The sequence below is a fragment of the Schistocerca americana genome, chromosome 2 (genome assembly GCF_021461395.2).
Source record: "Schistocerca americana isolate TAMUIC-IGC-003095 chromosome 2, iqSchAmer2.1, whole genome shotgun sequence".
NCBI lineage: Eukaryota > Metazoa > Arthropoda > Insecta > Orthoptera > Acrididae > Schistocerca > Schistocerca americana.
The window spans coordinates 698943823-698969792 of NC_060120.1; the positions used below are offsets into that span (position 1 = coordinate 698943823).

A 25970-nucleotide genomic window follows, 5' to 3' on the forward strand; every position below is an offset into this window, starting at 1 on the left:
AACTGCACACGCCACACACCAGTACAGTTCCTCCACCAGTTTGAACAGTCCCCTGCAGACATGCAGGTCCATGGATTCATGAGGTTGTCTCCATACCCGTACACTTCCATCCGCTCGGTACAATTTGAAATAAGACTCTCAGACCAGGTAACATGGTTCCAGTGATCAACAGTCCAATGACGTTGTTGACAGTCCCAGGCAAGGCGTAAAGCATTGTGTCGTGCAGTCTCAAGGGTAGACGAGTGGGCCTTCAGAACCGAAAGCCCATGTCGATGTTTCGTTGAATAGTTTGCACGCTGACACTTTTTGATGGCGCAGCATTGAAATCTGCAGCAGTTTGCGGAAGCGTTGCACTTCTGTCACGCTGAACAATTATCTTCAATCATTGTTGGTTCCGTTCTTGCAGCATCTTTTTCCGGCCGCAGCGATGTCCGAGATTTGATGTTTTATTGGATTTTTTGGATCGCTCGTACGCCGACTATAACACCACGTTCAGACTCACTTAAATCTTGATAACCTGCCATTGTAACAGTAGTAACAGATCTAACAACTGGGACTGACACTTGTTGTCTTATATAGGCGTTGCCGACCGCAGCGCCGTGTTCTGCCTGTTTGCATATCTATGTATTTGAATACGCATGCCTATACCAGTTACTTCCGCGTTTCATTGTATGTCTGTACTCCTGGTATGCATTGAAATCATCGCGCAGTTTTACTGTAGCACACCGCTAGATAAGCCAAAACGAACTGGCGCAGACAGTTGATTAAACGAGTTGTATTGCTGTAATTCGTTTCCAGCAGCAGTGGAAATGCTGCAGTGGTTTCAGGACGATCCAGACTTCATTTTTAGCCTTTTGGATTGGCATGAAACACCTTGAACATTTCCGATGGTACGGGAAACAGCACGATATGTAGGGCATGATGTTTTATAAATAAGTTGTGACATTTTGTTTATCTGCCCTAGCGGCATGCCACGATATTGTATTGTGGAGTTTTCAATGTGTATCAGGACTGCAGAGATCTACCTAAAAGTAAACAAAAAATTAATTATTTAACTTTCTTCTGTCGAGGTAACAATAAAAACGTTATGACTACGCCTCTTACCAACACCGCAGTCTACATGTAACAATTTAAAACGAACCTTCCGCTGCCGGCCGCTGTGACCGAGTGGTTCTAGGCGCTTCAGTCCGCAACGGCGCTGCTGCTACGGTCGCAGGTTCGAATCCTGCCTCCGGCATGGATGTGTGTGATGTCCATAGGTTAGTTAGGTTTAAGTAGTTCTAAGTCTAGGGGACTGATGACCTCAGATGTTAAGTCCCATAGTGCTTAGAACCATTTGAACCATTTTTGAACCTTCCGCTAGCACTGAATCTTGTTAAAAAAGTGCTTCGATTAAGTCCTTCCAACTCGTTGCTCTTCCGACGTACGCAAGCTCCCTCAGCCAAAGCAGGTCACAAAATGCTTGCATCATGCTTGCAAGTACCTGGGCCAAAACTTCGCCCCCCCCCCCCCCCAAGAAATGCTACCCATTTAAACAGCCAACTGCATTCCACATACTTACTAGAGAACTACATTCCAGTCACTTACCTAACGCAAAGCTTATAGGCCATAGTGTGACAAAGACTTGGACTTGGAGTTAGTAGACAGTTGCTGTGAAATGAAGGATGACTTTCTGGTGATTAACGGTTGTTACAGAGGCTGGCGTCTGAGCCTCTGTCGAGAATGTTGTAACTGGATGTTACTATTAGGTCAGCCCAAACATCCCCAGCAGCAGGAAACTGAATTCCTGCTATGATCTGATAAATTAGGCGGCAGAATGCACGCTTACTAATTAAACACTTGCTTGACAGGGCGGCACTGGAACACTAATTTGGCAACACAATTGGAAATAACCAATAATATTGATTAAGAGTTATGGTACAATATAGTAACTAACTTTGGCACAATTTTATGTGTGGCACTTGAGGTCCTACACCTGATACAGTGAAATCCAAATAACCTTGCTGTCTCTTGGCAATCCATGATATCGTCACTATCAATGACCATACAAGTACTTATGCAGACACTCGTGATCGTCCTATTATTCAGTAAATAGTAACTACTATGTTGGAAAATTGTCTTCTCAGTGGATCTCTTAGAGCAGTTACGTAACTCTGCAGCGCGTCGTGTTTTATGCCTGTCAGCTGATGAATTTTCATCTCCGGTTGACAGCGCTCCATTTAGTGGCTGGCAACACTATCGGCGGACAAGTTAGATACGCAAAAAATGGCTCTGAGCAGTATGGGACTCAACGTCTGAGGTCATCAGTCCCCTAGAACTTAGAACTACTTAAACCTAACTAACCTAAGGACATCACACACATCCATGCCCGAGGCAGGATTCGAACCTGCGACCGTAGCGGTCGCGCGGCTCCAGACTGAAGCGCCTAGAACCGCTCGGCCACAAAGGCCGGCTTTAGATATGCAGGTGGACGTGGTGCGGAAGCAGGAAGGGGCCTCAATTTGAGAGGGCCATCTGAAGGCTCCTGCTCGGAACACAGTTTCCAGGAGAGTGACTGTGCCTGTGAGTTGGTGGTCTCTCCTGGTATTTATTGTGTGCCGTTAAGGCCCGTCCACACGCAACGATGTGTCCGCGCAAATGTCTGCACACATCACATCTGCGCAGACAGATCGTTGGGTGTGGACAGAAGATTTGCACCAACCTGAGATGTGTGCAAACCTGGAAGTTGGAGTTGGAGGTTTGAGCGAAACCTCTCAAATCTGTGGGTTCAAATCACATCTGCGCAGACAAGCTAGAATGTGTGGACAGGAGATCGCCGCAAATCTGGCGCGAAACAGCTGTTTGCTCAGTCTAGTGTTTGTATTTGTGCGCACAGGGCATTAAAATGGCTGACACTCGTCAGTGTTCTCGAGAGCTTGTTAGTGAATTCATTGAAATATATAGAAACCACCCATGTTTCTGGAAGATTAAAAGTAAAGAATATAGTGACCGAGACAAAAAGACAGCACCATACAATGCTCTAATTGAAAAATTGCGGGCAGTTGACGCCTCGGCAAACAGAGAAACAGTAATAAAATAAATAAATTCGTTGCGAGCTGTTTACCGAAAAGAGTTATCCAAAGTTCAGAAATCTAGAAGATCTGGTGTAGGAGTAGATCAAGTATACCAGCCAACGTTATGGTATTTTGACCTGCTTGGCTTTCTTAAGGTTCGCCCTGCAAATCTCGCAGTAAATTTACGTGAGAAAACTGCTTTCGCTTTAGCAGCCACTGTCTACACCATTTTGACCGCTTTCTCTGTTGGTTGGTCTGAATATTTTTTGCAACACAAGTTGCGAACACAGACCACAACAGAACTTCCTCCATTTCTATATTTCAAAATAACTGAATTAAATTTTTGAGGTTTACGGGGAGCGTAGTCGCTTGCCACTGATATTTCTTTTCTACACCGACAGATGGCGGGCGATTAGTAGATTGGGGTTTGTGTCGTTTGAACACAACACATTTGCAGCGATCTTTTGCATGTACAGATATCTGCGCCGATGTCTGCGCAGACACAACGTTGCGTGTGGACCGGGCTTTAGGCCCGGCACACAACACCCTCAGTGTAAGAAAAGTAATGGAATGCGCGGAAAACACGAACAGATGCGGTTTTGCTTGATTCCATCATCTGCAGGCGTCATAGCTATTAAGTATCTATGGAAACATTTCTATAATCCTTTGAAGTCGAACAACCATTTTATTTTGTGAGGAAGGCTGTCAGTAGATTGAGATTCATTCAAATTTTCCTAAGAAAGTGTATTTATTCATGATGGATGTCGCTCACAAAACTCTCATCCACCCAGTTCTTAGTTGTGTCCGTCAGACTGGAGCATTTCGCTAGTTCAGGAGGGGATAGAAGATATTCAAATAAGAACTACTCCGATCTTCACTGCCTTGTGCGAAAGAAATGCTGAAAAAACTTTAGGAAGGATAAGAGCATCACAGAAGTCTTCAGTCTAGAAGTTCCAAAAGCAGGTGCCTCAAGATGAATCGGCAATTGTAGTGTACGAAGCTGCACCGACAGCAGCTCGTCCCACGCATAGTACATTGTTTGTGAATGCAGTAGGAAAGACGGAATATCACACAGTTAACAGAGTGTGCTCTGACACACCATACATTGGCCTAAGTAGCACGAGTTTACACTTAGGCTAAGTTTGAAAGTGTATCGTGACTGTGTCGAATGTACTTTGTACTTCATTTTTCACTTCAGTGTTGCTCACACTGTTTCTTGCAGCTCCAGTCGTTCGCATATAGGATTATAACGTTATGGGTGTTGTGATCTAACATTCCTTGTATATATCGCAGGTGAAGTAACGTAAATCACTATTGCCTATTATTGACGATCTAGATCGTTGCAAACTGAGATCTAGTTAGAGGGGTGTGTGTGTCTTCCGTTAACATCCGATGATGTTAAATCATTGTGTTAGTGCATAACTTCGTAAAGTTTTTCTGTAAGTTTAATAAACACAACAGATACACATAACAGAAACTATAGTCATAAATAATTTATTCTGCTTCTGTGTCTACCAATGCTGGGGTGACTTTCCCATTCCACGACTGTAGAAGTCACGTGGTCTTGAGGCGAAGAATTCGTCGACCCATGTTCGGAGCGCATTTTCATCCGGAAAGGGAGTTCTTTGAAGGTTTCACTAGATAGCAGAAAAGATGACAATCTGAGGGCACAAGATCAGTTGAATAAGGTGGGTGCGGAATGACTTCCCAACCCAGCTCCTGCGTAGCGTATTGTGTCAGTCTAGCAGAATGCGGGCTGGCGTTATCGTGGAGAAGCAGCACTTAACGCAGTCTTCCTGGTTGCTGTTCGTGAACTGCGTCTGCAAGGCGTCTCAGTTGTTGACAATAAATACCATTAGAGATGGTTACACCTCGGGGAAACAATTCGTAGTACACCAAACCGTCGTTGTTCCACTAGAAGCACAACATTATCTTTCGTGGATGCGCGTAGGTCTTTGTATGGGGAGTTGCTGCTTTGTTTAGGCTTATCCACCCTTATGTTAACATAAAGACACCATTTATCGTCGCCAGTAACGATACAGGATAGGAATGGTCGGTGTTGTTCACCAGCAAAAAACGTTCAAACGTGTGTGAAATCTTATGGGACTTAACTACTAAGGGCATCAGTCCCTAAGCTTACGCACTGCTTAACCTACATTATACCTAAGGACAAACACACACACCCATGCCCGAGGAAGGCCTCGAATCTCCGCCGGGACCAGTCGCACAGTCCATGATTGCTGCGCCCCAGACCGCTCGGCTAATCCCGCGCGGCTGTTCACCAGCCACTTGATTGCGAACAAGCAGAGATGCACATATTTCCACCTACTAATTTTTGTGATTTTGGCTTAGAGCATGTGGTACACTTCCACCGATTTTTTTAACCTTCCCCATTGCATGCAAATGTCGCACGAATGTAGAATGATCACAGTTCATCACATTTGCCAGTCATCGAGTACACTGACTTGAATCATTGTGGATTAATGCATTTAAACGATCTTCATGAAACCCCGAAGGTCTTTTTGAACGTGGAGAGCCACTAATGTCAAAAATATCCTAATTATAACGAGACAACAATTTTCTTGTCGTGCTTCGTCCAGTGGCATTATCCTCATATACGGCGCAATTTTTTCTGGTGGCCTCCGTTTGTCGGAAATGTTCCGATATCTCCTGTTCACATTCCATTTTCTAGGGTCCGCAGCTCCGTCCAGTATCTCCAGAGACCAACAGTGAACTTCAATTAAAAAATACAGTTGATAAATAAACCCATAGCAACCGGAGTACCAAAATGCAAAACGAAGACGCTACGAACTTAAGGACCAATCTAATATGTTTTGCGTAATCAATTCAAGTAATAATTCGTTCAGCTGCACCATCCATCTTCAGCTAGTGACCCTCTGTAATTGAACACCACACCTACGTCTACATACATACTCCGCAAGGCACCGTACGGTGTCAGGCGGCGGGTACATTGTAGTCATTTCTTTTCCTGTTCCACTTTCAAATAGAGCGACAGAAAAATTACTGTTTATACCCCTCCGTACAAGCTCTAATTTCTCTTATCTTCGTGATCTTTACGCGAAATGTACTTTGGCTGCTATAGAGCGTTCTGAAGGCAACTTAAAACGCCAGTTTTCTCAATAGCGTTTCGCAAAAAGGACGTCGTGTTCCTTCTAGGAATTCCCATATGAATTCACAAAGCATATCCGTAATACCGGTAAGAAATCTAGTAGACCGCCTCTGAATTGCTTCGATGATGTTCTTCAATCCGACATATTGGGGATTCCAAACACTCGAGCAGTACTCAAGAATGGGTGGCACTTGTGTATTATACGCGGTCTCCTTCACAAAAAAACCAAACTTTTCTAAAATTCTCCCGATAAACCGAGTCGACCACTCGCCTATCCCACTACCAATCGGACATGCTCATTCCAATTCACATCGCTTTGCAGCGTTACGCCCAGAAATTTAAATGGCGTGTCTGTGTCAAGCAGGACACCATGAATGCTGTATACGAACATTATGGGTTTGTTTATCCTACTCATCCACATTAAATTACATATTTCTACATGTTAGGGCTAGATGCTCATCACAAGTAGAAATTTTGCCTGTCTTCTTGTATCTTGCTACACTCATCCATCTTCGACACCTTACTGTACACCACAGCATCATCAGCAAAGAACCGCAGATTACTGCCCACCGTATCTGCCAGGTCATTTATGTATGTTGAAAATAACAGTGGCCCTATTACACTTCCCCAGGGCGCTCCTGACGATACCTTTGTCTTTGATCACTCGCCTTCGAGAACAACATACTGGATCTCCGAGCCACTCGCATATCTGGAAATCTATTCCGTATCCTCGTATCTTTGTCAACAGTCTTCAGTGGGACACTGTGTCAAACGCTTTCCGGAAATCTAGGAATATGGAATCTTCCTGTAGTCCTTCATCGATGGTTCGCAGGATATCATGTGAGAAAAGGGCAAGCTGAGTTTCGCGCGAGCGATGCTTTCTAAAACCATACTGATTCGCGGACAAAAGCTTTCACGTGTCAAGGAAATTGATTATATACGAAGTGAGAATATATTCAATAATTCTGCAACAAAACGGTGTTAATGATATTGGCCTGTAATTTTGCGTGTCCATCCTTGTAACCCTCTTGTATACAGAAGTCACCTGCGTTTCTTTTTTTTTTTTTTTTTTTTTTTTTTTTTTTTTTTTTTTTTTTCAATCGATTGGGACCTTGCACTGGGAAAGAGATTCGCGATAAACGCAGGCCAAGTAAGGGATAGTATTATGCAACAATGAAGTACAGTCTGAACACAGCTACACTAATATTGAGTCAAACCTTGATAAGATTTTTCAGAGTGGTGCAAAGAATGGCAGCTTGCTTGAAATGCTCAGGAATGTAAAACTGCGCAATTCACAAAACGAGAGAACATGGTATCCTATGGATATAATACCAATGAGTCACAGTTGGAATCATTAAAGTCATACAAATACCACGTTTTAACACTTCGTAGGGACATGAAATGGAACGAGCACATAGATTCAGACGTAGGTAAAGCAGGTAGCAGACTTCGGTTTATTGGTAGGATACTACAGGTATTATTGCAATCACTATATAAAGGATACCCCCCACCAATCACTCGCGCGATTCATTCCAGAGTATTGCTCAAGCGTGAGGGATCCGTGGACCCGTAAAAAGAAAGACTGACAGGGGATATTAAATGTATACAGAGAAAGGCAGCACGAATGGTCTCAGACTTGTTTGCCTCGAAGGAGAGTACAAAGAGATGAAGAAACTAAACTGTCAGGCACTTGAAGATAGACGGAAACTATCCCGAGAAAGTCTACTTATAAAGTTTTAAGAACTGGCTTTAAATGGAGACTCTCAAGGAATATGCTGCAATCTCCTGCATATCGCTCCGAAAGGGATCATGAGGACAAGATTAGGTTATTTACAGCACACACAATGACATTCAAACAATCATTCTTCCGGAACTCCATGCGTGAATGGGGCGGGGAACAGTCTTAATAAGTGGTACAATGGGACGTACTGTGCCATGCATTTCACAGTGATTCAAAGAGTATTGATATAGATTTAGATGTAGATGTACAATACTCTTTGTGAAAGTGAATTGGGGTTCCATCCGGACCTGGCAATTTATTTGTTTTGAACCTTCTCTACATCAGGGATGCCTTTTACTATGCCCTCCGTACGGGATCTGCACGACGGGTAAATGCTGGTATGTTCGTACGATCCTCCTGGGTGAATGGTTTCTTAAATCTGAAGTTTAAAACTTCATCTTTCTTTTTGCTTTTGTATTGTCGCACCAGACTGGTCAACGAACGATTGTATAGAAGTCTTCTTTCGACCTGTTTTGCGATTTTATGTAGGACCAAAATTTTCTCTGACACCCTCGAGAGCAGACGCTATAGAGGCCGTTGTCCAACCGCTTGTTCATGGCGTTCTTTTTGCAGCAGATTTCCACAGGACATCGTCCTGTAGACGCCGTATACACTATGGAAGCCTTCACTGCAACATGGTTAACGTTGGTGTGAATTGTCACCGGCAGCACAAACGCACGATATGAGTACTTCTCACTACACCCGTTGTCGTCTTGTAGATTTCACTACCAATGAAAAACGTACTCGAATTGATGTGTGGTAGGCATGCCCTGGAGCGAAAGAGTTTTTAACTCAGTACCACGACCTATAAAGATGAAGTGGTTTGTCAATGTTGACAGGAAAACCTGTAGGAGAGATTCAGTCATCTATTTGGATATGTTCTGTTCCTCACAACCACGGTGCAAGAGCGTTGTCATAACTGTGGCTTTGTATTGAGCAAAGATGACGTAATGAGTGCGGTAGATTTTTTGGGACTTGTTTGCGTTGTTCATTATGACGATGAGAGTGTACGAAGAGGGTACCAGCGTTCTTCTCTAATAGCACAAAAAGGCCACTAAGCTTAACGTCCCCATCCGACGGATGAGTTCCATCAACAGCGTCACATGTCTTCACTTGTTCTGTGGTGCTGCTGAAAGGATTGCAGTTAAACTGGGGACATGGGCTCAGTCAGTTTATTGAAGACTTAAGGCCACCACTCCTCCTCCGGCTACCTCCAAATTTTGAAGTTATTTGGAGAAAATACAGGAGTGAAAGCCCATCTACAGCTTGTACATAACCAAGACTGCACTTGTATGAGGCTAAGGCCATGAAAGTGCGCCAATAGATGAGAAGCCAGTGAGAAAGGATTGGAGTCTGTTCCCCAGGTTATTAATTCTGTGTGCCGAGCAAGCGGTAAAGGAAGCTACAGAGAAGTATGGAGAGGGAATTAAAGTTAAGATAGAAGAAATAGTAACTGTATTTGCCGATGACATTGTCATTAAGTCAGACGATGGCAAATTTCTGGGAAGATAAGTTTAACGGAATGAAAAATGTTTAAAAATAGGTTATAAGATGAAAAATCGGCAAAACTGAAACAAGGTAAATTAAGTGTATACTAATTAAATTCTTTGGTACTGAGGGAATTAGATTGACATTATGAAACACTAGACGAGTCTGGGCAGCAAAATAACTGACGACGGCCAAAGAGAAGACGCTATAAAATACAGCCCAGCAGTATTTGTTGAAGTGTTTCTGAAAAAGAGAAGTTCATTAACATCCAACATAATATTGACTGTTGGAAGTATTTATGAAATATTTTGTGGAGCACGGTGTTGCGTAGAGCTGCAACGAATCGTTCTTCAAAATGAAGAAACAACTACACAGCGATCATAATAAGATAACTTAAAACAACTGTCTGCACCATTCATTTTTTATACTCTCTGTATACATTTAATGATGCGTATCGTGGACTTATGTCCTCATCTTCGGGTGGATCGGTGGATTACTTTTTTTTTTTTTTTTTTTTTTTTTTTTTTTTTTGCTGTAGTAAGTTATCTGTTTTGAGTTTGATTTAGAATATGTTCCAGCAGAAAGAACCGCGAGGTTCGTTATAAATACACATTTTCATCATTAAATGTCACTCAAACATGAACCAATAACATAAAATGCAATATATTTATAACGAACCTTAAAGTTCTTTCTGCCGGAGCATATTCGAAATGAAACTCAAAACAGACAACTGGCCATATCCAGCAAACAAAAATGTAATGTAATTCACTTATACACCTGAAGAGGGTCTAAGTCCCGAAACGCGTTCTTGGGAATATATAAAAAAATGACTGACACAGATAATTGTTTTAAATTATCTTTTATTGTTATAAACAGTCGCAGTTTTCTAACAACAGTCTAGCATGAATGACTTCAGGACTGGCATTGTGTTACAATAAAGGTTTATTTAGGATGACTCGAAGTTCAGGCTAAGTTGAAGAACTTAAGCTATGGAGCACTCTATTTTAAAACAAAAATACTATTAATCAAAATGCCGAACGATCCACTGTTTATGAGAAAACTTTTGGTAAAGTACGAGATGTGGCAACACTGTAGGAATGGAAGCCACGAACAGCGAATACGGATCATATTGAAGAAACGGGAGCACGCTAGCAAACCTTGTTTTTTAACACAAGACATCCATGTTTAACATTAACAACGCTGTTTATTTCCCTTCAGAAACCACTATACACAATCCCTGAGTTGGTAACTCCTCAAAGCACCTAAGTCAGTCTTTGGTGCTGTCGCATTGCATAATGTTCACACTAATTTGAATGGAACATCGGCCGTTGCGAAAGGAAGGGAATAAGTGACCTTCCTCTAAACTCTATTTTAAAATAATAAAACATGAAAAGAAAGAGTGGGATTTAAGGCTCCATTAAAGACACATTACAACAGCTATAGAGATGCTTTATCTTGTGCGTGCGTTCAGCATCCTGCTTCTTCAATTTTAGTCCAACAAGAATTCGTTCTTCATAGGAGTACATCTGTCAGAGGGAAGAACTGTACCTGCTTTAGTTGTTTCTGAGATATGCCACCTGTAGCACAGCACATTATAAACTTGTTTCAAACGGTTTATGATTTGTTTATAATAATGATGTTGGCATTGACGAATGAACGACTCGGTATACATCTCCAACACCATCTTATCCGCGCCGTCCATCTCAACCACCCCAGTAACATCACATGTGTCATCCACCTCATCCGCCGTACACACTTCGCTTACCTCTCCTGTCTCACCCATCTTATCATGTGAGCATAATAGTACGGTATTTTTAAAGCAATAGAAGTAATAGGTAACTGAGGTAAAATTAATGTGTTTTCAAACTTTTAAAGAGTATATTTGTCGCAGTTTTACTCTGTTACACTATATTTCGGGTATTACAGATAGGAACAAGAGTTTATTTAACTGTTCCATTCTGGTATGCTTTGCGTTATTGTATTGTCGACAAAGATTGTTTGCTGTACTTTGTCAACAAGGCCTGCCTAAAAATGATTTGCTGATATACTCCCGCACCACGTAGGCTGCTAAGCGTAACATTAATTTGAATTATGGTTAGAGATAAGTTAGCTCAATTTGTGGATTTTCGCCTAATATCAGTTGTCATATAAATGACGTGGAAACGTTCAGTTTTCAACGCCTATTGCGGGAAGAGATTTGGGAGAGCAGCAGCAGAATACGGAGCTGAATGGTAAGGGCGGGGGCGGGGTTTGGAGACTAATTCCTCTTATCAGGGCGCCGAGGAATGTAACACAAACTGCAGATATGCGTAATACGAAATATTCCTGTTTTTGGTTTTCTTCTCAACAGGATAGCTGTTGGTTATGCGGTATGAACAATTATTTACTCTGTTCTTTGCATTTCGCCCGCCGGGGTGGCCGAGCGGTTCTAGGCGCTTCAGTCTGGAACCGAGCGACCGCTACGGTCGCAGGTTCGAATCCTGCCTCGGGCATGGATGTGTGTGATGTCCTTAGGTTAGCTAGGTTTAAGTAGTTCTAAGTTCTAGGGGACTGATGACCTCAGATACTAAGTCCCATAGTGCTCAAAGCCATTTTTTTTTAAATTTGATTTCGTGATGAACATATAATACAGTTTGGTCTAAGCACACTCAAAATAAAATCACGCTAACTAGCACGAAAAATTATGTCATTTGGAATTCCAGAACTTTATCTCCAGTTAGGTAAGGTGTCCAGTATTTTCCGTGACAAATGACTCATTATGTCAGCATAATCATTCTTTCTCCCAAATGCACCGCTGCCTTCTGTTTCTTCCGCAAGGCATTCACAGAGCATCCTTTCCTAATTGCGCTTCCGTATTAAATTCTTTCATCCGCTGTGTTGCACCCAGCTGTCACTCAATGCTGCGGGTTTCCGTTTAGCCAACCAGGGCATCTTTTTCCGCTTTTAATTATACTTTTCCGGCTGCCTCTCGGCTGAAAGAGAGAGAGAGAGTTGGGGGGGGGGGGGGGGGGAGTGGGAGAAAATGAATGAATGAATGAATGACAGAGAGACAACCACACAAGGTGCACAGATATAGAATATTTCGGCAAAACTTTGTCGATAGTTCTCTCCCGGAACTTTTTCTCTCTTGTGTTGGTATTTACTGTGCCATCGGCGGCAAAACCATTGTAGATGGGGCTCTTACTCTGATAGACAGTAGTTGTTAATTGAAGGAATAGCGCAAACTTCTTTCTCGTGTGAGTTAGGGGAAATATGGAAAGCATAAATCAGGATGGCTGTAAGATACGAAATATTTTTCTTCCTATTCAAGTGCAGCCTCACAAATAGTGTACCTTTTTGTTCCGCAGATAGCAGCATATCATCGTCTAAGTGTTTTACTGCTCTTACATGAATGTAACAGGAAACACACCCTCTTCAGATCCTACCTCCGTTTACGATGAGATCCTCATCCACCCATTCGTGGGTATGGACAAAATTACCCCACCCACTCCCATGAAGGAATACATATTTTTTCATCGGATGTTTTCATAATTATAAAGTGTATGATTATTCTTCTTTCATCTGGATAGGAGCATAAAGGGAAGAACATCAGGTTAAACTTACGTAATGTTGTACAAAACGCGAGTGAAGTACATATTTTTTAAAAAAAGTTTGTTATAACCTAGAAACTCCAGTTTCAGTCGATACCAATGTGTGCTTGTTATGAGTATATGTAACGTATTCTGCCTATGATTCACGTTTACTATGTAAGTTAAGAAGCAGATAAATTCGACAGTTAAGGTAAGACTAAGATGTAGATGAATTGCGACTTAGAAGGGAACTGACGTAGCGTCTCCTGAAATGATCTATAAATTGAAAAGCAATCACGAGCAGCAGTGTTCATTTGAGAATTAGCTGTAGTCAAATACAAAACATACAATCCATTATACAGTATAACCGCGTTAGCGCGATCTCGCGTAAGACGAACTCGCCGTTAAGGCGAAAAAAATATTTGTCCTACCAGGAATACATTATTTCTTATGGTATGTTTTATCGGTTAACACGAATTTCGGTTAAGGCGAATTACGAACTCTGTTTCCGTTCCTAGCCTAATTAAATTTCACTGTAACACAAACTTCCGACCTTAGAGTATTCTAAAGCGTGATTTTTTTCCGAAATGAATGTAGGAAATGTAGCTGCAAAGCTAATTATACTTATTGTTGACTCGTTTTTAACGTTTTGTAGGTCGGTAGCCGCGATTATCACCTCAACAATCAGCTTATGCTGTACATTGTAAGACATTCAATAATGTGTGCAGCAGCATTTAGGAATGTACTCAGTGCCAGATTTGACAGGTGTTCTGTTAGTCGTAGCCGTCTCGAGTTGGAATACTGAATAAAAGCTACAGTTACAACCGGTACCGTAGCACGCGAAAATGGCAAAGAGGAAACAGACAGCTCTAATGTACAGTTAAAGCTTAAGGTTCTAGATTAAGTGGGCTGTGGTACCAAGAAAACAGCAATTGCAGAGCAGTTTGGAATACCTAAATCTACTTTACCTACGATTATTAAGAATCGAGAAAAAAATTATTAACGCTGCAGCATCAGGTTCTGGGAACAAATCTAAACGACTTCGTACCGCCAAGTATGAAGACATCGAGACGTTACTGCTAGAATGGTTCAATCATATGCGAGCATCTAACATACCTTTAACTGGTCCTGCGATTCAGTCAAAAGCAAACGATATTGCTAAAAATATGGGCAGTATCGGTTCCAAAAGAGACATTCAATTTCATTTGTACAAATTTGTGGTGAAGCAAATGAAGTCGATGAAGAAAGTGCGAACAGCTGGTTGCATGAATTCAACCGAGTGAGGAAAAAGTATGCCTCGTGTGATATGTTTAACAGGGATGAAACTGGATTTTTCTACAATCTTTTTCCAAATCACACCCTGGGGATAAAAGTTGGTGTCACGGTGGAGCACGAAGCAAACAACGTGTGACTGTTGTACTGTGCTGTAATGCTGACGACAGTGAGAAGTTCCGTCCCTGGGTTATCGGTAAATCCGAGAAACCACGTTATTTTAAAAACATAAATATGGACACTTTACCTTGCATCTACTTTCACCACAAGAAAGCTTCCATCGATGGCACATCATTTCGCAAGTGGATTCTTCGTTTCAACAGTCGAATGGCTGCTCAAAATAGACATGTTCTTCTTACATTGGACAGATGTACTGCCCACAACGTTCATGATCTGAACCTTACCAACATAAAGGTTCAGTTTTTTTCCACCCAACGCCATTAGCCGCCTTCAGCCTTTGGACCAAGGCATAATCTCTCTCATAAAGAGAGCTTATCGTAAGCGACTTGTGAGAGCTGCAATTCGTGCTACTGCAAACAATAGTGGAACCCCAAATTGGAATGTGCTTGACGCAAGAAAAGCCATCGCAGCAGCCTGGAACTCAGTATCGCCACATCATGTAGGGAAGTGCTTTAACAGAGCTTGGAGACATAGCAACACTGAAGACGTCCACGAGCTAGAAGATGCCACTTCACCTGATGAATGGTCAGTTCTGCAGGACGTTGCGAACCCTGGGATTAGTTTCGAAGAATTCATTAGTGTAGACGACGATGTTGCCGTATGTGCTTCTGTGGAATCGGATGTGCCAATAGCTGTGAACGAGGTGCAAGAAGGGCCATCAGATGAAAGTGAAGAGGAAGAGAATACAGATACCATTCCACCTACCTGTCAGGAGATGTTTACAGCCTTGCACTGTTTAGAACGGTTCGCTTCAACATCCGACGTCATTGCTGGGTTTACGGGCCTATCATTACAATTGGTTGTGAAATTACAAAATATTATCGTTCCCATGGACGTCAGCGAACCATAACCGAATTTTTTCCAAGAAAGTAACGTACATAATTTGTGAGTACTTGGATTTTACAATCACTTTATAGTGTTATAAGTCTACAATAACGTGATTGATAGTGTAGTGTATTACACATTAGTGTACTGCTGTACATGTATACTTATTAAAATCTGTGTTTTTCACTTAACACGAATTTTTTTAACACGAACTCCTGATTTTTCGGTCCCTTCGGATTCGTGTTTGTAATTTCATTCCCCTGCCCCACATGGAACTTGTTGCGGCAGAAGTAGTTGTTACACCATATTTTTCGGAATATTTCACCTTTTTCAGCAAGTCTTATGAGATCGCTATTCAAATGGGAACTGCCCGATTCTTCCTTGTGGTGCTGCTTCATAGTTCCAGTCCCGTTAATGCTGGAGAAATACGGGGTTTTCTCGAAAGATGGCGCTAGATGTAGAAGGTGCTAGCATCGTCGATACAGGATCCGCGACATCCAAAGCCCTCTGAGACACGACCGTGTCAACATAAACTTGTTGACATTAATAAAACTAACTGAAGCTGCATTTATATGTTGCGCTAACAGATGGAGTTACTCGTGTACTTGAGCCAAATTCTTAACAGGATTTTGCAAATTCGGGACAAAATTGGGTCTTGTCGGGATGTTGAGACAAGAGGGTTCATAACGGTGACGGTCCTGATATATCGGGACGGATGACAAACCTAATTATAGAGCTTATCACTGCACTGTTTATTCTTATGCTTATGATGTGTATTATTGTCCTTGCAGGAGCTTAGCCAGCAACTTGGTGACGACAAGAGCTTGTCGGAGCATCTGAAGCTTCCAATCCAGCGAATTAACGACTACCAACTCCTACTAAAGGTAAGGAAATATTTGCTATAGTCATTTCTGTTATTTACCTCATCGAAAAGAGAAATAATATCATAGGAGGTAGATTATTAAGATCCTATTCCGCTAGTGGATATTGTAAGAACAGCCTAAAGAATTAAGTAGCTGCTATTGTGCATGGAAGGAATAAATATTTCGGTTTTGTCCATTCGATGGCGAGGTCATTAAAGATTTTTACTATTATGTAACACTCGTACACATCTATTTACCTGTTGTGTGATTGTTAGTACTAACAGTTATCCATACTTATCTCACTATACCATTAACCATGGCATTGAAACATGTTCTACAGAATCGCCTCTCTTACGAAACTGAAATGCCCTTCCCTCTAGTCTCCGTATTTCGCATTCTCGTCCTCCTCCCCACAACTCCGCCATTCCTCCCTCAACCCCCCCCCCTCCAAACCTTTCCACCTTATGTACTTCCACCACTTTACAAACTGCTTGATAACATTCGGCAGTATATGTAACTACAATAAGAACAACTTTTGCAGGTTGGTTGAGAACTTCTTTAACCATCATGAACGTAATTTTCAGTGGAAGTATCTCTGTGGCATTTGTCTGACAATTCAGCTCTTGACATAACAAAAACGTCTCCACTTACATGTTACACAGTAAATGATGACAGCCAAAACAGTTGCAGGATAAAGATTTATAAAAATTCTTTACCACGGTTTCGGTATATACAAATATACCTTCATCAGAAGTAAAATACCTAAAATTACATCCTGCAATGGAGATTAATAAAACAATTGTGCCAAAGGCGTCGTCAATAGTTAAAACATCATCTCCATTTATACAACATGATTATGGACAGAGGGTCAATGCGAACACAACTTAGCATCAGTACTTCGCCTATGAACTATCGTGACGATGTCCTTAGGAGAAGAAGGTGATTTCAGCTGGAAACCACGTTCTTCATATTTCATCATTGGTAAATTGAGAACGTTAATTGGTTTCCACATTACTGTGAAACTGGACGAAAAAAAGGTACTATTAGCAGGCATGCCTTACGAAAACACAATAAATATTAATTCAGCATTATCTGTATTGTCAATACTTACCAATGCTGCAAAAAGCAACGGATAAATTGTAACAGATGTTACTGGAGTGGCTAATTCGAGAGGATAGAAACTGTGAACTGTATTGTCAGAGAAACTATCAACTAACGGTAACCTGAAACGTCCCATACAAATTACGATTGGGTTGTGTCGTATTTCCTGTGTGTACTGAAACAATGCATAGGGATTATACAAGACGCCTTAACAAATATAGTAAATGAATCTTTTACATCAGGGACATTTCATGAGCAGTTAAAACAGGCAAGAGCTGTACCTTTGCTTAAGAAAGGTAATGCAGAAGACACAGAAAATCACCGACCCATTTCCCTGCTGTCAGCGTTCTCAAAAATAGTAGAAGCAATTATGAAAGACAGATTAATGAATTGCCTGAATAAATACAATCTTTTAAGCGAATAACAGTTTGGTTTCCGAAGTGGCAAAAATACGGAGTCAGCCATAGTGGAATCACAAAAGTTGTACTTCATGCGCCGGCTGGAGTGGCCGAGCGGTTCTAGGCGCTTCAGTCTGGAACCGCGCGTCCGCTACGATCGCAGGTTCGAATCCTGCCTTGGGCATGGATTTGTGTGATGTCCTTAGGTTAGTTAGGTTTAAGTAGTTCTAAGTTCTGGGGGACTGATGACCTCAGCAGTTAAGTCCCATAGTGCTCAGAGCCATTTTTGTACTTTGTGCTCTTGATAAAGATGAGTGTGTCACAGGAATATTTTTGGATCTTTCTAAGGAGTTTGATACAGTCGACTACAAAATTCTATTAAATAAATTAGAAGCGTTAGGAATAAGAGGAGTAGCTAATGACTGGTTTCGATCATACCTAACAGATAGGGTGCAAAGAGTAGAGATAACACGTACTTCAAATAGATCTAAACGTTTAGTAGAACACTTATCAGAATCAAAATACATTAATATAGGGGTTCCGCAAGGTAGCATATTAGGACCAATACTGTTTCTGACACACATCAATGAGTTCTCCAGAAGTGTCACTCATGGTGAAAAAATTCTCTTCGCTGATGATAGCAGTATTATAGTCACCGAGAAAACAGAGAACTCCTTGCCGAGAAAGCAAATGAATCTCTCAAGGAAGTTTATGATTGGCCAATAAGCAATAAAGTGACATTGAACGTAAAGAAAACTAAAGCCATGAATTTCAGTTTGAAGAGGAAAAATGACAATGTTAAATTAAATGTAGATGGCACCTCTATAGGCTGTGTAACAAATTCAAAATTTCTAGGAATGAATATTGATTCTCAGTTGAAGTGGAGTGAACACACAAAGGTACATCCAGATAGAATGTCATCAGCATGTTATGCCCTTAGAATCCTATCATCAGTGTGTAACATGCAGTGTCTTTTAGTTACTTATTATTCATATGTACGCTCAATTCTTAGCTATGGCATTATTTTTTGTGGAACAAACGCACAAAATATGAACACAGTTTTCAAACTTCAGAAAAGTGCCATAAGAATAATAATCAAAAGTACTAGTCGAGCTCATTGTAAGGATCTGTTCAAAGCACTGGGGATTTTAACTGCTCCATGTGAATACATTTACCAGTCAGTTGTATGCATCAAAAATAACATTGGTAATTACTGCACAAACAGCTCTGTCCATGACCATGCAACAAGAGATAGACTCAACTTACATTTACCAAGAAAAAATAAACATAAAACTCAAAACAGCATATTCTACCAATGAATAAAACTACAATAAATTACCAAAAGAGATTGAAGAAACTGCAAAAATACACTTATTTAAAAAGGCAGGTAAAAAGTACCTGTTATGAAATACATTTTATACATCGAAGAATTACTTAGATAAAACAGAGTAGAGGTTTGGAAAAAATGTTATACGAATAACTAATAATAATAATCATGATTATAAAACGTCCAACATTCCACATAACACCTTCACAATATGCTTTTTCACTCGTTTTTCCTTTGTAGAAACACTTATCCCCAAGCTATACATAGCACAATACTAACAAACACCTCTTCCTCTTTCTGAGCTCAACATCTCACGCATCACGGAGGGATGCTGACTCATGTTTTAAGGATATCAAATGGGAAGTTTCGGTACAGAAAACGGCCCAGAGATCAGCAGTGTGTGTGTGTGTGTGTGTGTGTGTGTGTGTGTAGTGAGTGAAATGGTATGTGTGTGCAGTGAGGTGTGTGTGTGTGTGTGTGTGTGTGTGTGTGTGTGTGTGTGTGTATGGTGAGTGAAGTGTTTCGAAACAATGTGTGTATAGTGTGTGCAGTGACTGATAGTGAGATATGAGTGAACAGCGTGGTATTACATTATTTAATAAGTTTAATAAGTTATTTGTAAAAAAAGTGTTGTATACCAGGAGTAAAGCTAGTGATAGTCTCTAACTAGAAGTCTGTAAATATATGTGTATACGAATTAGCTTATTTTAAATTGATCTAAACTTGTAAATACTTTGACATGTCCTATATCGTTGTAAAAAGAGATCTACGGATGAATAAAGCTACTACTACTACTACTACTACTACTACTACTTAATGTATCGCCGCCTAGCGCTCTACGAATTTGGCAATTTTCAGCTATTATTTAAATACTTGCAGTGTCTCTTAGCAGCTAAAATTTTGACAGTGCATTTCTTTGGTTGCCTTCTTCCTGTGTAAAAAATTTCTGGGTAAGACGTCTTATTGGACCACTTCCTGTCAAATGGTTCAAATGGCTCTGAGCACTATGGGACTCAACTGCTGAGGTCATTAGTCCCCTAGAACTTAGAACTACTTAAACCTAACTAACCTAAGGACATCACAAACATCCATGCCCGAGGCAGGATTCGAACCTGCGACCGTAGCGGTCACGCGGTTCCAGACTGCAGCGCCTAGAACCGCACGGTCACTGCTGCCGGCCACTTCCTGTCAGTTGATCTTAGTGTGGCTGACGTCATTTCAGCGCTCGACACTAGTTTCTAGTTATCATGGAGTGAGAGTTACAAAACATGTGTCGGTCCGTTTTGTTTGCATACCAGCACGCATTCTAAGAGAAATGGCGTAATTTTGGTCAGATGTCTGGCTCGCATTCAAAGAGAAATGGTGTAATTGTACTGCGATTTCTGACTCGCATACAGAGTGGCATAGTTTAATTTCAGTGTGAAATTTACAGTGTGCTGTAGCACATTAGCACACCATAACCGGCCACCACTGCGATCTCCCTTGTTCGCCCTTGCTCGTTGTGTGGGGCATATACAGGGTGTTACAAAAAGGTACGGCCAAACTTTCAAGAAACATTCCTCACACACAAACAAAGAAAAGATGTTACGTGGACATGTGTCCGGAATCGCTTAATTGCCATGTTAGAGCTCATTTTAGTTTCGTCAGTATGTACTGTACTTCCTCGATTCACCGCCAGTTGGCCCAATTGAAGGAAGGTAATGTTGATTTCGGTGCTTGTGTTGACATGCGACTCATTGCTCTACAGTACTAGCATCAAGCACATCAGTACGTAGCATCAACAGATTAGTGTTCATCACGAACGTGGTTTTGCAGTCAGTGCAATGTTTACAAATGCGGAGTTGGTGATGCCTATTTGATGTATGGATTAGCACGGGGCAATAGCCGTGGCGCGGTACGTTTGTATCGAGACAGATTTTCAGAACGAAGGTGTCCCGACAAGAAGGCGTTCGAAGCAATTGATCGGTGTCTTAGGGAGCACGGAACATTCCAGCCTATGACCCGCGACTGGGGAAGACCTAGAACGACGAGGACACCTGCAATGGACGAGGCAATTCTTCGTGCAGTTGACGGTAACCCTAATGTCAGCGTCAGACAAGTTGCTGCTGTACAAGGTAACGTTGACCACGTCACTTTATGGAGAGTGCTACGGGAGAACCAGTTGTTTCCGTACCATGTACAGCGTGTGCAGGCACTATCAGCAGCTGATTGGCCTCCACGGGTACACTTCTGCGAATGGTTCATCCAACAATGTATCAATCCTCATTTCAGTGCAAATGTTCTCTTTACGGATGAGGCTTCATTCTAACGTGTTCAAATTGTAAATTTTCACAATCAACATCTGTGGGCTGACGAGAATCCGCACGCAATTGTGCAATCACGTCATCAACACAGATTTTCTGTGAACGTTTGGGCAGGCATTGTTGGTGATGTCTTGACTGGGCCCCATGTTCTTCCACCTACGCTCAATGGAGCACGTTATCATGATTTCATACGGGATACTCTACCTGTGCTGCTAGAACATGTGCCTTTACAAGTACGACACAACATGTGGTTCATGCACGATGGAGCTCCTGCACATTTCAGTCGAAGTGTTCGTACGCTTCTCAACAACAGATTCGGTGACCAATGGATTGGTAGAGGCGGACCAATTCCATGGCCTCCACGCTCTCCTGACCTCAACCCTCTTGACTTTCATTTATGGGGGCATTTGAAAGCTCTTGTCTACGCAACCCCGGTACCAAATGTAGAGACTCTTCGTGCTTGTATTGTGGACGGCTGTGATACAATACGCCATTCTCCAGGGCTGCATCAGCGCATCAGGGATTCCATCCGACGGAGGGTGGATGCATGTATCCTCGCTAACGGAGGACATTTTGAACATTTCCTGTAACAAAGTGTTCGACGTCACGCTGGTACGTTCTGTTGCTGTGTGTTTCCATTCTATGATTAATGTGATTTGAAGAGAAGTAATAAAATGAGCTCTAACATGGAAAATAAGCGTTTCCGGACACATGTCCACATAACATATATTCTTTCTTTGTGTGTGAGGAATGTTTCCTGAAAGTTTGGCCGTACCTTTTTGTAACACCCTGTATATCGGTCCCAAATAACTTTTTAATCGGGATTTTATATTCCCCCTCTATAGAGAGGTTATATACAGGGTGAAAATGTTACATATGTAGTGTACCTCCTAAGAGTTGCCAGGCGCATTTTCCTTGATATTTCAGCAGATACTTGCAGTTTCGTTTGCGCAATGTGTTGGTGGAGACAGCCCAAAACAAATGTTGCTCGTAACATCATGTGATGCCCAATGTCGACAGAAAGTGTCAATTTGTTTTCCGTTGCAAACAAAATGATTTTACGTAGACTTTTGAAAGAGCGGTCCCAAATGACTTTTTAATCGGGATTTTATATGCCCCTTCTATAAAGCGGTCTAATGTATTGACGGTTTCTGAACCGTAAGACATAAAGAATAATCAGCACTCCATCAGCAACTGAGCAGCACCGCTGTATGGCAATACCAGTCAGCGCTGATGGAGTACTGATTATTCTTCGTGTTTTGCTGTGCCTGTTGATATATATAAGTTAAACTAATATCACACTAGACTAAGATGCGACCACTCTATCGAAAGAACACGTGAACTTCGTCTTTAAGAGTTATTTTGTTTGTAACGAGAAACAAACCGATGCTTTCCCTCGACACTAGGCATCGTATGTGAGATACGATAAGCAGTATTTCTTTGGGCTGACTACAGCTACTAGCAGATATCTCCTGAATCACCAGAAAAAAATGCGCCTGTCGACTCTTAGGAGGGTCACACCATATGTATACACTTTCCAGACACATTAATGTTGTGACCACCTCTCAAAAGACCAAACATTTGGGAAGAGAGTCATTGAGGTTTAGGAAGGTACTGATGGGGTTGCGGAGCCATGCTAATTCTAGCGCCGTGACCAGCTGCTGTAGGTTTCTCGGTTGAGGACCCATGGTGCGAACAGCCCGATCAAGGTAGTCCCGCAGACTGTCGATTAGGGCCGCGCGGGCTTAGCCGAGCGGTCTCAGGCGAGCAGTCATGTGCGCTGATCCCGGCAGAGGTTCGAGTCCTCCCTCGGGCATGGATATGTGTGTTCGTCGTTACGATAATTTTCGTTAAGTAGCGTGTAAGCTTAGGGACTGATGACCTTAGCAGTTAAGTCTCATAAGATTTCTCTCTCTCTCTCTCTCTCTCTCTCTCTCTCTCTCTCTCTCTCTCTCTCACACACACACACACACACACACACACTGTCGATTAGGTTTAAATCCGGGGAGTTTGTTGGCCGGCACAGTGTGGGAAACTTATCCTGATGGTCTTCGAACCACACAGGTACACTGTGAGCTGTGTGACATGAGGCATTGTCCTGCTGGTAGATGCCTTCGTGCCGAGGCAAATCAAACTGCATCTAGGGATGGACATGGTCCCCAGGGATAGATGCATACTTCTGTCGATCCATTGTGCTTTCCAGAATGACGAGAACATGCCACAAAAACATTCCCCAGACCATAACGCTCCCTCATCTGGCCTGGGCCCTTACAGTGACGCATTCGGGAGGACGACGGTTCAATCCCGCGTCCGGCCATCCTGATTTAGGTTTTCCGTGATTTCCCTAAATCACTCCCGGCAAATGCCGGGATGGTTCCTCTGAAAGGGCACGGCCGACTTCCTTCCCAATCCTTCCCTAATCCGATGAGACCGATGACCACGCTGTCTGGTCTCCTTCCCCAAACCAACCAACCAACCAACCTTACAGTGATCGTTGCAGAGCCAAGCACGACAGTGGCAGTTTGTCCATTGGAGCGTGAAATGGGATTCGTATGAAAAGATCACCTGTTGCCACTCGGTGGACATCCAGTTGCCGTATTGGCGTGCAAATTCCAGTCTTCGTTGCTGATGAACAGCAGTCAGCATGGGTGCATGAACCAGGCCTCTCCTGCGGAATGTAAAATGCAGCAACATTCGCTCAACCGCCGTTGAGGAGACGCTGTTGGTATCCCCTTGGTTCATATGAGTGGTCGGTTGCTGCGTGCTCAACAGTTGTACGTTTATTCGTCCGTTACACATCACCGTAGCCGCCATTCACCCCGTCGTCTGCGGCATGTGGTGAACCACAGTTGGCTCGGCGTTGGTTTTTGGTTGCACCGTTTTGCCGTGCACGGTATACTTTAACCACAGTGGCATGCAAACTGTTTTCAGACATAACCGCTTCGGAAATGCTTTCATCTTTGGCCCGAATGCCAATGATAATCCCCTTTGGAAGTCAGATAAATCGATCTGTTTCAATATTGCGATAATAGCTGCACTGTTTTTCTCGTCTGTCCGACAGAGTTTCTATGCCGACACTGCTAGTGCTGCCACCTGCCCTCTGTGAGTGGTTATCGCACGTTAACGTCGAACATAGACGGTGGTCACAATCATGTGACTGGACCGTATATAGCTAAACCTTTTTTAGCCGGCCGCGGTGGCCGAGTGGTAGTAGGTGCTTTAGTCCGGAATCGCGCGACTGCTACGGTCGCGGACAGTGTTGTACCTTCGTACGCTTTTCAGACTTTCGCCCGTAACCGTGCAATAGGAGTTTAATATAACTTCTTATTCCATTTTTAAATGGTAGCACTCACGTTTTAAGTGCTTCAGTCGTTTTCCGAAATTACAAAAATTATTCCGGGAAATTAAGGTTTTTCCAAATGTGAAAACATGTTCCAAGGTACAACATGGTCATGTATCTAGGAACAAATATTCGATTGAAATTTTAAAGCGTTGCAATTGAGAAAATCTTGTCAGTACTGTATTTAATAGTCTGTCTGTTACATTATTACTCTACTACACACCAATAATTATTAACTACAAACAAATTGAGCAGAAGTGTTATCAAAACCACTTACAAGTTAAATAAAATGTATTGTAAACTAACACGAATTTCCATTTTTAAGACAGATGAAATTGTTAAGACGTTAAAGAAATTATGAAATTTACTTGCAAATTGCGAATATGGTATTACATCAGATATATGGTTTACCATAGACACATGAAAATTTGTGCCGAACCGGGACTCGAACGCGTATTTCTCGTTTATCGCGAGAGGTCGCCTTAATCATGCCGGTTATCCATACACGCCTCTTGGACTTAACGAAACTTCCATATTTTACAATGTCTACGTCTCATAGTGCTCGCACGCCGTTCTTGTGATTCCTGCATAGCGAGAGACAATGTTTTTCTCGTCAGTTTGCCTTGCTTTGGCGTGAAATACAGCTGTAGATCGTCAGCACTGTCTATTCCTTCAGACCCGGATACACGCCTGAAGCACATTTGCGTCGAACTATACAGACACTGTCAAATACAGACACCACAGTAACTACATTAAAGGAAGTCAGTTCACTTGCATGTATCAAATGTTCCATGGTAAAAGACCTCCCGTTTCACGGTACAATCCATAGCATTTTATTCGCCATGAAACTCTGTACCTGAAGAATCAATAACATATTCCAAGTAGCTGCAATATACAGGGTCGGTATTTCAGTCTAGCGAATGATTTTAGACTTACATGAACGAATGCGCACTAAAACCTGTCACAAGCAGTTTCCGCCATTTTCTAGTTTTCGTTGTTGCTAGACAAGAGGTTGTGTTTTGTATAGCATCTGTAAGTACTTCGCGTCTAAATGCTGTACAAATACAGAGTGTTCCAAAATAATGTATGCACTCTTTGAAATTGAACATCTCTTTAATGAAAGGGGTTAGAAATACAATTTTAGTGGTGTTAGGTGCCTTATTATCCGAATTAAGGTGGTAAATGTTAAAACTGTTGTCCGTCCATAGCAATACACCGTCAACAACGGCTTACGACTGAGCGACATGCCAACTTTATTGTTTCCAACGGAATAGCATCACAGGCTTACTCAGTTTGCTCTCTAAGAACATCCAGTGTGTGTTGTCTCTCAGCGTGAACTCT

The 25970-nt window shown here is 42.1% G+C and overlaps 1 protein-coding gene across 3 annotated transcripts in view; it reads left to right on the top strand.

Moving 5' to 3' along the window:
* The window catches only part of LOC124593678 (obscurin), a 688571-nt gene that overhangs the window by 184255 nt on the left and 478346 nt on the right, over window positions 1-25970 (top strand). For all 3 annotated transcript variants that reach the window (XM_047131972.1, XM_047131974.1, XM_047131973.1), the window contains one exon: window positions 16089-16181. In XM_047131972.1, the coding sequence (XP_046987928.1) occupies window positions 16089-16181 (93 nt within the window). The remainder of the gene's footprint in view (window positions 1-16088; window positions 16182-25970) is intronic.